The following is a 13,941-nucleotide window of genomic DNA, read 5'->3' as shown; positions in this document are numbered from 1 at the left end:
TTTGTGTACAAGCTGTTTAGATTGTCAAAAAGCCTGTGTTTTTAGGGTTATTAACGAAGTTCGTGTACTCAGACCAGTAATATTTGGGGTCACAAGTTTTAGCCATGGATTTTTTTGTGGGTCAGAAGATAAAAAGTTTTGGAACCACTGTTTTAGACAACCTATGCCATCTTATGAAAAGTTTGGAGACATCTACGTTGAAGATGGAATTAAAATAATCAATGGGGAGATTCTTTTAGGCATGTACATATTGTAATGCTAACAAATTGATCAAATATCTAACTTTTATTAGTCATTTAAGGGGAAAAAACATTTCATAAGGTGACATAGTGGGACAGGACCTTAAGCTAGTTTTATACTCGACAGAGTTGAGGCATTGAACTGAGCCCGTCCATGCACAGTTAGAATATTGCCACACCACCAGTTTTTTTAAGAATATGCGCTAAACTGCAGCTTGATATGTATTTCTGCTTATTTTAAGTGGTGATACGCAAATCCAAAAGAWGGTTATACGGCATATACCTGTGCTACAACCCTGGTCTTGTCAGTAAAACCCTCATTAATCTAAATTTGAGTGTCTAATGTGTAATTTGTAAGTTGCTTCAGGTTAAGCATCTGCTAAACAACAAAATGTAAAAACCCTGCCTAGATTAGGTGGAGCCAAAACAGTCAGATTTTTAAAAAAACAAGTGTTCAAATCCAAGAAGCATCCTTGCCAGAAAGAAAAAGCAGATGGAGCGAGGCCAGCACTGGTGTTATACGATCACACATTTCTGTTCCTGTTSAACACCAGCGGCTGCATTTCTTTCCAGCTGCAAACAATGAAAAGACAAAGTTCCAGTTATAAAGAACCCCAGTAAAGTTGAAATAAAAGCACAATCACCTTTTTTAAGTGATTAAGAGTAAAATATTTATTGAGCTCCTCAAAGATCTGCTTAAAGCCAACATCCAGTGTGACGCACCTGCAGTCAATGAAAGCAGCAGAAAACTAAAAGTATAAGAGAGCTAAAGGGTTCAAACTGGCAGCTAAAGTTCAATAGTACTTAGTTCTGCAGCTTTTGTGGGATTGGAGCCACCGGACCCAAAGGCCTGCTCAGATAATCCATTTCTGAAACCCTCGCCCCAGAGTTTGCCAACTGCAGCGCCGGTTGAAGCCAACCGTGGAAACGTGTCCGAGATCGAAGCTGGGAGGCAAAGGGTAGGAGGGTGATAATACCAACGGTGGATCCGCACACACAAAAAAGTATCAGGACTGGATGAAYGACAAAGCTGTTCATCAGTTTATCGGGATTTTCAGCTCCAGCTGAGGAACCTTCTCCGTCACTTTTCAGTAAGACAAATCACAGTTAAGACCTTCATCCTTGGGTTTCACTGCACAGATTTCAGCTCTCGCTGTTAAACTTGTCACCATCTTGAGTTTTTCAACTGTATTTCTAAGTAAGTATTTATATAAAACCTTTTAAAACCAAAGTCAAAGTGCTTCACATCAAACACAATAAAAACACACACAAATAATTGTATAATCCGAAAAATATATAATAGTGCAACAACACAATATTTAAAGCACTCCAGAGAGCTCGTCCTAGCTTTTTAGAGTCCACTTGTATCCTCCAACAAGAGACTGGGGTCACGTTCACACTGCAGGCAAAAACAACCCATATCTGTTTTTTATGACAGCCTGAATGCGACAAATCAGGCTTTTTATAATCCGACCCAGGCCTTTTCAGCATGTGGGACTGAATCAGACACATATCTGATGTTTTTCAAAGCGACTGCAGTGTGAACGCTCGTGTCGCATTACATCTGACGTTTTAACGTCCAACATGAGCCGCGAACCATATAGATCCTAAAGTTCGACACTTTAATTCCAGCATTTTGCTCCAAAAATAAAATGTTTCACTGGAGCAAACGGTCAGAGGCAGGTTCAGATATAAACACTGAACTAAACAAGCATCAGATATTWATTTAATCAGGCAGAGCTGATTGAAATGAACAGCAACTTCAGAATCAATAAGCTACTAGTAGCATGTTTAGCCGACTCTGTTAAGGAGAGCTGAATGTGGCATCATGTCTTTTCTGTGCATGTGGGTGCTGTGTAGACTTCACACTGGAGTCCGATGGAGGTCGCATTTAAAATGTAATGTGAACGTTCTCGCCAAAAAAATTGAGCATTAACACCTGCAGTGTGAACGTAGCCTATAGGGCCAAGACCATGGGGGTCTAGAAAAGCCGTGTCCAACCCTGGTCCTCGAGGGTCACTAACCTGCATGTTTTACTCGTTTCTCTGCTCCAACTCACCTGATTAAGTGATTGGATTAACTTTTCACGTTCTGCAGAAGCCCATTAATCACCCATTCATTCAAATCATGATTGTTGAAGCCTGTTAAACATGCAGGATAGTGGCATTTGTGGACAAAGATCGAACACTTCTGGTTTGAAAAGATTGTGAGGGGTTAAGAATTGTAAGCAACAGCCTGAATTTTTAATGTTTTGTACACTGATCGTGTTTATGGGGTGCTGTTTGTAAAGTTATACAGTCAAAAATTACCACCAATATTTTTGTTTTATTTAGCCTTTTATAAGAAAAAAAGAACAGATTTATTTTTCAAAGTCAGTTTTTCACCATATGATTCATACATTTATAAATGTCATAGTTTATAAACTAAATATTTAACTTACAAATTAAATATTTAGTTAACAAACTAAATATTTAACTTGTGACTTAAATATTTAGTTTTGAGCTAAATATTTAGCTTGAAACTTAAATATTTAGCTAGCTACCTAAATATTTAGCTTGCTAGCTAAATATTTAGCTTGCTAGCTAAATATTTAAGTTGCAACCTAAATATTTAGCTCAAAACTAAATATTTAAGTCACAAGTTAAATATTTAGGTTGTTAACTAAATGTTTAATTTGTAAGTTAAATATTTAGTTTATAAACTATGACATTTATAAATGTATGAATCAAATGGTGAAAAACTGACTTTGAAAAATAAATCTGTTCTTTTTTTCTTATAAAAGGCTAAATAAAACAAAACTATTGGTGGTAATTTTTGACTGTGTAACTTTACAAATGGCACCCCATACRTGWTTCTTGAATTTGAGTTGTTYAYACGACCCCAAAGGTTTTAGGCTTTCAGGCTGAAGTTAAGACCCACTTGCTTTGTTATTCGTTTGAGCTGGATGGAATATTTGGAGGTAACATAAATGAGGCTAGGTGTGCACTGCACTCARCCTTGTGATTGATCCGAGCCCTCCAAAGTAGCGAGATGGTGGGAGAAGTGTGAGAGCGTGAGGTGTTGTGTAAATAACAGGCCGGGTTTAGATCGATCGAAGTCGCGCCGCCGTCTTTGTTACTCCATTTTCTTCTTGATTTCAGCTCCTTGACTCCTCATTACTCCCTCCTGCTCTCGTCCGTCCACGTTAGAACGAGAGGACGGTGACGCAGCCAGAATTGGTGTGTTTGTGCAGCACGAAGCGAGTGCTACAAAGTGCTGGTTGAGTAGAGGGTGCAGAAAAGTGTTGAGTGGTCTCATTTAATAGGCTGCCAAAACAAATATGAAATGAAAGAAATCAAAAGCACTCATCTACTTTTAAAAAAAGGTTATATTTTTTCACTTTGGTGGTGCAAATAGACATCTAATGTTTGACAAAGGAAGATGAGTAAGAAGCAAACTGTATTTTTGGCCTTTAGCRTTTCATGTCCAGACTTTTTATTTATCCATCAGAAGAATGGAGCAGGAACAGAGCAGCTTCCCCTCACTTTATTCTGCTTCTTCCTCGTCCCAAATAAGATCGCTATTTGAGCAGAATTTCCAAATGCAAGACAGAATATCAGAGRGGGGATATAAAAGTACCGTCGGAGAGGAATGGAGACAATTTCTCCTCCACACGGACACGTGCACGCACTTTTTTCGCCTTGAGCGCCAAGAGTCTCCTTCAGAAAGGAGAACGTGGACAAAAGACCGAGAGCCTGATAACACTCTCATCAAATATAATTTTAATATTCTGTCGTTGCAAAGGCTCTGAAAGAGGGGAAACAGCAGCAGAGGCGAACGGAGATGATGAGTGGGAAAATGAAAGATAAGATGAAATGAAAGAGGGAGACYGAGGGAGAGGGGGAACAAATAGGAAAGACGGAGCGCTGAAGAGGAGGGTCAGCGAGGAGAGAAAGTAGATAAGTCGCAGCTAATTTTTATGCTGTGAATAATTTTGCCGTTCCAAGGCAATTTTGTGCAGAGGAACACTCTTTAATAAGCCCAATTGTGTGATTGGCCTAATGTGAAATTGAAATGCAGCAGTGCGATCCGGTGCTGGCATGCACCACAATACCAAACTGTAATGGAATAGCTCTCCAAATTAACGCTGTATGAAATGAATTATGTCTGCCGTGAAAACTAAAGGCTGGTGGGGCCGTCTGAGGGTAACGTTCACGTTGTCTGCACCGAGCAACCAATAACACACCAGTTAACTGTTCCTTTAAGGATGTCAGGCTCAGAACTAACGTTGYTGGAGTAAACACAGGGTGTAGCTGCAGTTCCACTACTTTATTGATTTATTTCTAACTACTTGTACAAGTTGTAATCTTTAAGGGGACATATACACAATCCATTTTTTAGCCATTGTGTTGTACTTGGAGTCTCTTAGAGGCAGAAAAGTTGAATTAGTTTCTCGTGTTGCTGTGTGGATATCTAGTCTGTTGGGGTCATATTTTTCAACCTGTTCAGTTTTCTCTATTTTCACAATTACATCAAATTATTTGTATCTAAATCTTAATCTAAACTAGATACCAAAGTTGTAAAGTAACTTAAGTACAAACACTTCTTTACTGTACTTAAGTAGAAATTTTGGTTATCTGTACTTGAGTAATTATTTGTCAGCCTACGTTTTACTTCTACTCCTTACATTTTTACACAGTTATCTGTACTTTCTACTCCTTACATTTTTACAGTTATCTGTACTTTCTACTCCTTACATTTTTACACAGTTATCTGTACTTTCCACTCCGTACCTTATTTAAAAAAGTATGACGTAAAAACTTGTTACTCCTTTTTCCGGCTCATTATTGTTTAAAAAAACTATCCTGAAAAACTGCACCTGGATAAAGTGARTTTAATTGTGGTTGGATGAGAAGTATAAATATTTACCATTCTGACACTGTATACACAATCCATCACAGCTGTAGGCCTTTAAAAAAATGTTTTTGTTTTTGTTTTGTTTTTGAGAGGTCACCTCCCAATAAATGTATTTTGGAAAATCTAACCACTCTCTTTTGCTCAATGCTTTTAATTTTGATACTTAAGTACAAAATAAATCAAATATTTTAGGACTTTTACTCAAGTAATATTCTTAGAGGAGACTTTAACTTTTACCAAAGTAATTTTATGATAAGGTACTTGTACTTTTACACAAGTATCAGTTTGAGGCACTGCTTGATACCACATGAGCATAAGTGATCGCCGCATGTACACAAAGCACCAATTCACTAGAAGTCAAAGCTCACCAGAACAGATTTATTATTTTGGGTGGGGGTCTGGAGGGTTGGGGGGGGGCTCATTGGTGGGCCCGATTGATAGCCCTTCATCAGAGCTAAACAACAAAAAAAATCTGAAGCTCCTATGTTGAATAGTTTTTGAATTCTAAGCATTTTTGTTAGTCCAGACACCCCCTTTTTAGATAGAGCCCCCTCACAAATATGGGGTCTGTTGTAATACAGATTTTTGCTAATTTTGATGTATTTTTGCTTCTGTTTAGCATCGTCACAGTTGTTAGGCAACAGGACATACGTCAGGGTAAGGGTGGGAATAATGCTGAAGGCACCCACTTTTTTCCAGTCTTTAATGTCGACCAAGGACTCGACCCACCTAGACCGGGCAGGTTGAGTCCTTCAAAGACTAAGCCCCTGAGTTTGGACACAGTCACTAGCTGCATTTCCATTGACCATGAAAATGCACAAATTATAATTTCGAAAATAAATTTGCTCAACGGAAACAAGTCAATTAAAAAAAACTTCATTTTTTTGACAAAATGTTTTTGCRCTAGGMTGAGGTGGTTTTTCGGCCGTATCAAAATTGGTGTTTTTCGCAAAACTGCAATGGAAACACTTTTTTCGCATCACGGGAGTCACGTGATCAACAACCAGCTGTTTCTGCTGGTGAAAAAGACGACGAAGAAGACAACAGGAAGTAGAAGTAGTAGTAAAATCACTGAAGTAGTAAAAGTAAGTAGTAAACTCACCGACTACAATTTCCCAAAAATAACGCATACAGCTGCTCCCAAGTATGGGGGGGCTTGTTGCTCGAATACATTGAAATGACGCCGATGTCTCCTCTGATGGYTGATGATGAACGCTAGTGTCGTGGTTGCAATAAGCATGTGTTCACATCYGTTGCCGCCATGTTTGTAATGACTTATCGCGAGAACATATGTATTCACGCGTGACTTTAATAGCATTTCTTACCTAATGGAAACACCGCAATTGCGAAACTTTTTTTCGACATTAACAAAATATTGACTAAGTTTTGCACACATTTGCAATGGAAACTCAGCTTCTGACTCCAACATGTAAGGCTGGATGGACAGGTTCCTAATTGAATGATTTAAATACAGGATGTCTCCTTTTAAACCATTCTGTCCCCCAATTGAGTCTTTTTATTCTTAGTCTGTGAATTCTCCTTTTGTGAGACATTTGTTGTGAAATGGCTAAGGTTGGTTAGCTGTAGCCGCCATCTTAAAATGGGTTGGCTCTAAAAGTTGATCGCTTATTCTTTCATTAAAATCCATGCAGTGGTTTTCATAGATATTCTGTCGTCTCGGACATTACGAGTCGTTCAGACAGGAACAAGACGAGCAGACCTGAAAATACCAGTCGCACAAAGAGACAGATCGATTGTTATAAACCATGCCTCAGACTACCAAAGGACAATGATCCCCGAATGTGAGAGAGCGCTGAGCCGGCGCCAGGAGACCCAGAGCCACCATGAATCACGACAAGCATCAATCACCCTCGGCTTTGATTGACTCCGCTGTTGAAGTCATCTTTTGCGGGGACTCTGTCTGCCACCACAGTAATGATGATTTAAAGCAAGTATGTTTCCCTGGGGAATTTGTTTATGTTCCGAGGCTGCCTCGGATCAGTGCCTGCCTCTTAAATCAAGTGCTCACTGTCTGAACGTGGAGTCTGTAATGAGGCCGCTCATAGTCCGCTATTGGTATGTGGTTGAAGCTCTCAGCAGATCAATCTGTTGACAAGCAAGCTCTTATGAACTGACTGGACTGCTGAAAGCATAAATTCAATTCTTTTCACAATAATGAAAACTGCAGATTATCTGCTCAACATTTATCCAGACGCCCCCTTGTTTGCTGGTGTCTAGTTCTGCTCCACAGAGGACCAGCTGCCAAAATGCTGCCCGTTGTTGCTCTGGCAGTTTCGGCAGTCATATAGATTGGTTAGCTTCATTTAAAAATCTCCAAAGTCTGTATAAAGGTTTTCACTGGCAAAAACTACAGAAAACATGTATTTTATAAACTTAATGACTAATCTGAGTCGATATTTTGCCATTTGGGGACCCCTAATGTAGACATTTGAGCTGCAGGAAGGATCACAGGATTTATCAAAACCATGTTATTAATGAGGAAACATCCTGTCCATCACAAACCAGTCAAATTAAGGCCACAAAAAAGTGTGCCTTGCCAGATTTTTATGCAAATTGTTTCGTTCTTTCTTAACGGAACTCACTGCTGAACTTTTTCATTAAAGGTATTGTTTGAACAGAATATAAAAAGGTATGTTTTAGCTCAAACAGAACCTCAGCGGGGATATTTTATAATAATGTCTAAATGAATTCCCTTTTGATCTCAGYCATTGAATATCTGAGTGCTTTGATTCTCACTAACCTCCATGTTTTCCTCTGCAAACCCACTGATCAGTATCACTGGAAACCTCTCAGGTGGACTTGTTTTTTTATAATCTCTCAGGATACCCTAACACAGTGTGTTAGGGTCTAACACACACACACACACACACACACACACACACACACACACACACACACACACACACACACACACACACAAAAAAAAAGAGCTCAGCTCCCTCAGGGGTCACTCTCATTGCAGTGAGGGGTCTGCCTAATCTTGCACCTGTATAGTTTCTTTTACCCAAGCAGGAATGAGAAAGGAAGAGCCTTATCTCTAATGATGAATTTACTCTGAGACGTAAAGGAAAATCAATAGAGCAGCGGCTGCACCGAGGTGGGCTGCCTCTGTGAGTCGAGAAGGCCCGGTAAATGAAGTGGAGATATTCAGCGAGTGCAGCGCACAGAGCTCAGGGGTGAAGTGTGTGCGACTCCCATGGGAGACCATCGGGGTGAGGGGGGACAGGGGTGTAATGGAGCTCCAGTRACTTATCGGTGGGACCCGAAAGTCGATGGGTTTGTTTGTATTGACCGAGACTCCAGGTCCACTTGATATTTGAAGAGTGAGTGTGAAAGAGAGGGAAGGGAGGAAGGGCAAATATTTTCCTGAAGCAAATGCAAATGTCACTAAGATAAAATTCAGCTGCTGTTAACTCTTAACATAACTTCCATGTTTTACTAAATAAAAAAATACTCTCAAATATTAAATGGCTTATAGTTTTAGTCTGTGTGGGGTTGTGGTAGCTGACAACAAGGAGTTTTATTATTAGGGGCGGAGCAAGAGCAAATGATTGACAAGTTGGGTGGGAATCACATTTAAAGATGGGCAATGATTCTGGGTTTAAGAGTCAGTTTATATAAATTGGGTAACATAGCTATTCTTTAAAGTTCCTGTGACATGCATATCCATGAAATAYTAAAAGTCAAAGAAAATATATTTGTATTTAAGAAACTTGGCATAATACACATGATTTTACCCGTTATGTCACAAAATTGGCGCATTTCTTTTGAATTTGGCTCAATTAAATTGAAACAGGAAGTGACATCAAAGGGGAACACTTTGAGAAAGAAATCTTCCTGGTTTTCGTTTATTGAAACAATATTATTTGAACTATGACTCTTCCTCATCTCTCTAAGATGGTGATTAAAATAATCTAAAGAAACAGATTCTTCTCTACAGTCTGGGCTGTTAGCCATTTTAGCAACACTCTTAACATTCAGACATTACCCTTTGACATCACTTCCTGTTACTTCACACGCAAATATCTCAACAGCTGCTCATCTTGGCGACATGAAATCTTTTTTACAGTATGTTGACAATGTTTTTTTTCCAAAAATACATTCACATTTATTACAAAAATTTGATGTGACAGGCACTTTAACAAAGCAATAGAATGAAGTTACTAGAAGAGTTCTTTGTGAAACRTTGGCAGGTAAATTCATGATGTAACTGTACTATTATGGTGGTGATTGCAGCTCCAACCACAGCAAATTTCAGCTTTATATGTCTAAAAATAGCTGAGTTATAGCCATCTTGAATATTCAGATCCAGAGTAGTTTTCTTTATTTGTGTATGCGCATGTGGCTRCCTGATCCGTACTGTCCTGAAAGCATTGTTTTTAGCATGTAGCATTTCGCTAGACTGATGACAGAATTCATTGGATTTCAGTCTTTCATCACCAGCAATGTTTCATAGTAAAGGCATTGTTTGCAACAGCTGTGTATTTTTATTCCAGGAACAAAATAAAATGAAGATAAGATGCGTTATAACACGATTGTCTAGAAAATAGTTTGTAAGTTATTATAAATAAATAGGTACGCATCGTAAATATATACTTATGTATACAATATTAAAACTGTTTTCAAAATATAATGTAACACACCTTTATAATTAAGTATAGAAATAATTCTTTTCTTCTTCTTCTTTTTTTGTTTTTTTACTAAATCGAGCACATTCCAGAAGTCTAACATTTAGTGCATGCGTAAAAGAGCTAACAGTACGGATCGTGCTACCAGAACAGATCGGGCAGCCACAGCACCTCTAAAAAACCCAACATGGCCACCCCTTGCAAAAAAGTCTAGCTCCGCCCCTGTTTATTAAGAAAGGCACTGTTTGCTAACATTCTTCTCTTTTGTGCAGGTCTTCAGTCTGATCCAGAACCAGCCATCCTAGAAGGGAAACTCGACSAGAGTCCCAGGAGCTCGCTCATGTTGACACCCATGTCCGAGGTCTCCTCTGTGGACACGGTCACCCTTTCCCCTCCTCAGATATCTCCATCCTTGCAGCTCTCTGAGACGGCGTCCGACAGCGGCGCCCCGGAGGTGGTAGAGGTCACAGAGGTCACAAAGGTTGTGAGTCTGAGCATCGAGTCCGGCGGTGTCGCGGACTCGTCCGTCACGGATGGAGAGCCGCGCACAGATGACAACAAAGAGGCCAAAAAGAGCAAAGCTCACCTTCATTGTCCTGTTTGCAAAGTCACAGTCAACTCCGTCTCCCAGCTGGATGCGCACAACAGCGGTAAGAGCATGACCTGACACGTTTTCTTTTGAAGCAGGATGTTTTCAAAAGCTTTTTACATTTGACGGGGATTTTTTTGGGCCTCAGAGCTATTACTTTTACAGAAAATAGAAGCTGTCAAGTCTCTGCTCGCTGTTCCAGGTACGAAGCACAAACTGATGCTGGAAGGTCACGTCGTTCTGCCTCGACGCAGGGGGAAAGTGGTGGCAGCTCGAGCCRGCTGCAAGAGCAAGCGGCTCGGCAGCAAAGGCAGCGTCGGCGTGCCCAGCAAGAACTTCCAATGTGAAGCGTGTGAGATCTTTGTGAACTCTGAGACCCAACTAAGCCAGGTAAAATAAAACGTTTATGCTTAAATATCTCTAGTAAAACATGCTGACTATGGCTTTTTGGAAGGAAATTACATCAATTCCTGTGAAGTTGGGACAATGTGTAAAACATAAATAAAAACAGAATATGATGATTTACAAATCATTTTCAGTTATATTAATTTGAATACATTACAAAGACAAAATATTTAATGTTCAAACAGATAAACTTTATTGTTTTTTTAATTCGCTCACTTTGAACTTGATGCTGCAAAACATTCTAAAAAAAGCTGGAATTGTTACCACTGGGTTCCATCAGCTCTCCTTTTAACAACATTCAATAAGAGTTTGGAAACTGAGGACACTAATTATTRACGCTTTGTAGGTGGAATTCTTTCCATTTTTGCTTGATGAACAACTTCAGTTGCTCAACAATCCGGGGTCTCCGTTGCTGTATTTTGTCCTTCATAATGCTCCACACATTTTTGATAGGAGACAGGTCTGAACTGCAGATCAGCCAGTCTAGTACCCACAGTCCTTCACTACGAAGCCACGCTGTTGGAACACGTGCAGAATGTGTCTTGACATCGTCTTGCTGAAATAAGCCTCCAGATTCTCTGAATCTATGGATGATCGTTTGGACTGTAAATGATTAAATCCCTAAATTTCTTACAGTTGTGCGTTGAACTTTGTTCACGAAGTGGTGAACCTCGCCCCATGCTTGCTTGTGAATGCCTTTCGAGGATGCTCTCTTTTTTACTCAATCATTTCCAATTTACCTGTGGATTTCTCCAAACAGGTTTGAGCATTCATCCCTTTCTTTTGTTGACCATGTCTCAGTGTTTTTTGGAGCATGTTGCAGGCGTCAAATTTAAAAAGTGAATATTTGAAAAAAAAAAGGGAAAAAGTTTATTTATTTGAACATTAAATATCTTGACTTTTTGGTGTGTTCAGCTGAATATAGGTTGAAAAGAATTGGCAAATTATCGTATTCTGTTTTCATTTATGTTTTACGCAACCTCCCAACATCACTGGAATTGCGGTTGTAGAGGCTCAGGGAAGTGAGATTGTTGCTTACTGTACCTGTTCAGGATTTGTTCGAGAAGTCACAGAAGTGATGCTGACTCTGCAGGGAAAAGCACTCCAGCCCAATCACACCAGGCAGCGGAGGAGAAACGTTGCTCGCAATTTCCTCAGCTGCACRGAGAGAGATGATGCGGCTGCAGAATTAATCAGAAAACAAAGCTGCTCACAGATAGTTATCAATTACCTCAGACACCAGGAGTTTCATGCTAACATATTAAATCACGACTGAACTGCAATCTGCTGTATTAAAATTACCGGCGTGATGGATGCCGAAGGGATAAATTTGAGTGATGGATTTTTAAAGACCGCACTTAGTCTAAAAAGATAAATATAACATTAGGTTGATGAAGGATGTGTGAGCCTAATTATAAGCCACAGTTTCATTTACAGCCACACGAATGACGCCGAAGCCGTGAGTGCAAGGTACATTTAAGCTGCTATTTTTCAGCTGATATCATCGAATACAAAGTGCTCAGTGAGCAGGCGTTTATTCGCCGCTCGTTATTGCAAACCATAATGGCTTCCRTGTTTCTTCTGTAGACATCAGCATCGAACCAGGTTAGGGAAGTAATTTCTCCGCTTTTAATGATGCTCACTGCCATTTGTCTGTCTGTTAGCAAAATATCTCATGAACCACTGGATGTAGTGAAACMCCAGAAAAAGTTTCAAAATGGTGGCCAAATTTAAGCAACCTTAGCAAGCACAAAAAATTAGCTGTAGCTCATTCAGTCATGCAAATAATAGGGTCATATTTAGTGAGGCTATAACTGAGAGTCATTCACATCACAAACTTCAAGAGCTAATAGATTGTGTTACATTTTGCAACATTACATGACAGGGCCGGCCCGTGGCATAGGCAGTGTAGACATATGCAAAAGGCACCTTCCAACTAAGAGGCACCAAAAATGGGGCATGAAAAATACATTTTTTGAGCAAGTTCTTTTTATTAATTTTTTTAACAAACCACAAAAAGAACAGACTTAAAAAAACACAAAACAAAACACACACACCCAAAATCTCTCCCACCCCTCCCCTCCCACACGGGATCCACTGAAACAACAAAAATCAATCTTGTATTCATACAAGTGATACAATGAACAGGTTTGTGTATAATGAAACAATATTCAACCTTTACACAGAATCATCTGCCGAAATTCCTTCCACACAAGATACAAATGGCCGCCAAATGTCAAAAAAACCTGTCCACAGATCCCCCAACAGTACATCCAATCCTCTCCAAATGAATGCAAGACACAACCTTTCCCAACCAACGACCACACACACTGGAGGATATGGATCCCTCCATCGAGGAAGAACAAGTCCCCTAGCCAGCAGAGAGCAGAAAGCCAACACCGTCCTCCGATGTTCACCGAAAGAAGCCTTCGCTGGAGCCACCCCAAAGAGAGAGACGAACTGCGACGGACGAACAGCCCATCCAAATAGTCCCGAAAAGGCGTCAAAGATGCCCCGCCAGCATCCATGTAGCTTTGGACAGGACCAGAATGTATGCAAAAGTACAGCAGAAGACCGTCCACAACGATCACACGTCGTATCCAAGTCCCTCTTGAATTTGCTGAAAAATACATTTTTATACCTTTTTATCAGAGTATAGTTGATTTAGTCTATAGAAAGTAGAAAATAAAATAAAGATAATGGAAGTTTCAGTTATGATATCAGATAAAGTTCAGGTTAAAGTCTGGTTTTCACCTTCATAAAATGCTGATTTTATCTTGTTTTATTAATTCCAAGAGTTTTATAAAATTCTCTTCAAATGACTGGAAAATGCAGAGTTTTGAGTAGATTTTTTACAAAATTTTCCCAGGCAAGCCAAGGCCAGCCCACTGCCCCATAGACCCCCAAAGACGCTCAGCGTCCAATGGTCGGGACAAAGCCCAGCATTTATCCAATGACTGCGCTCGTTTTGCTGCAGTCTTTGCATCGCTATTGAACTCTGTGGAAGCTCAGCGTCCACTCTGTTTAAAGCACTGTGAAGCTACGGGAATGAGTGAGAGGAAAGCTGCGTTGTTACCAGTGATAAGAAGCTGATTCTGAACAAACTTTGAGCTTGTTGTAGTGCATATTTAGTTAATGACATGTAGACACAACAGTATATATT

General features: G+C 39.8%; 1 protein-coding gene across 5 annotated transcripts in view; it reads left to right on the top strand.

Annotated features, from left to right (window-relative positions):
• znf385c (zinc finger protein 385C) overlaps positions 1 to 13,941 on the top strand; it is a 190,109-nt gene that overhangs the window by 168,755 nt on the left and 7,413 nt on the right. For all 5 annotated transcript variants that reach the window (XM_014023061.1, XM_014023054.1, XM_014023037.1 and 2 more), the window contains 2 exons: positions 10,057 to 10,434; positions 10,576 to 10,763. In XM_014023061.1, coding sequence (XP_013878515.1) covers positions 10,057 to 10,434; positions 10,576 to 10,763 — 566 coding nt within the window. The remainder of the gene's footprint in view (positions 1 to 10,056; positions 10,435 to 10,575; positions 10,764 to 13,941) is intronic.

The sequence above is a fragment of the Austrofundulus limnaeus genome, unplaced genomic scaffold (genome assembly GCF_001266775.1).
Source record: "Austrofundulus limnaeus strain Quisiro unplaced genomic scaffold, Austrofundulus_limnaeus-1.0 Scaffold4, whole genome shotgun sequence".
Lineage (NCBI taxonomy): Eukaryota > Metazoa > Chordata > Actinopteri > Cyprinodontiformes > Rivulidae > Austrofundulus > Austrofundulus limnaeus.
This window is presented reverse-complemented; position numbering and strand designations above follow the sequence as displayed.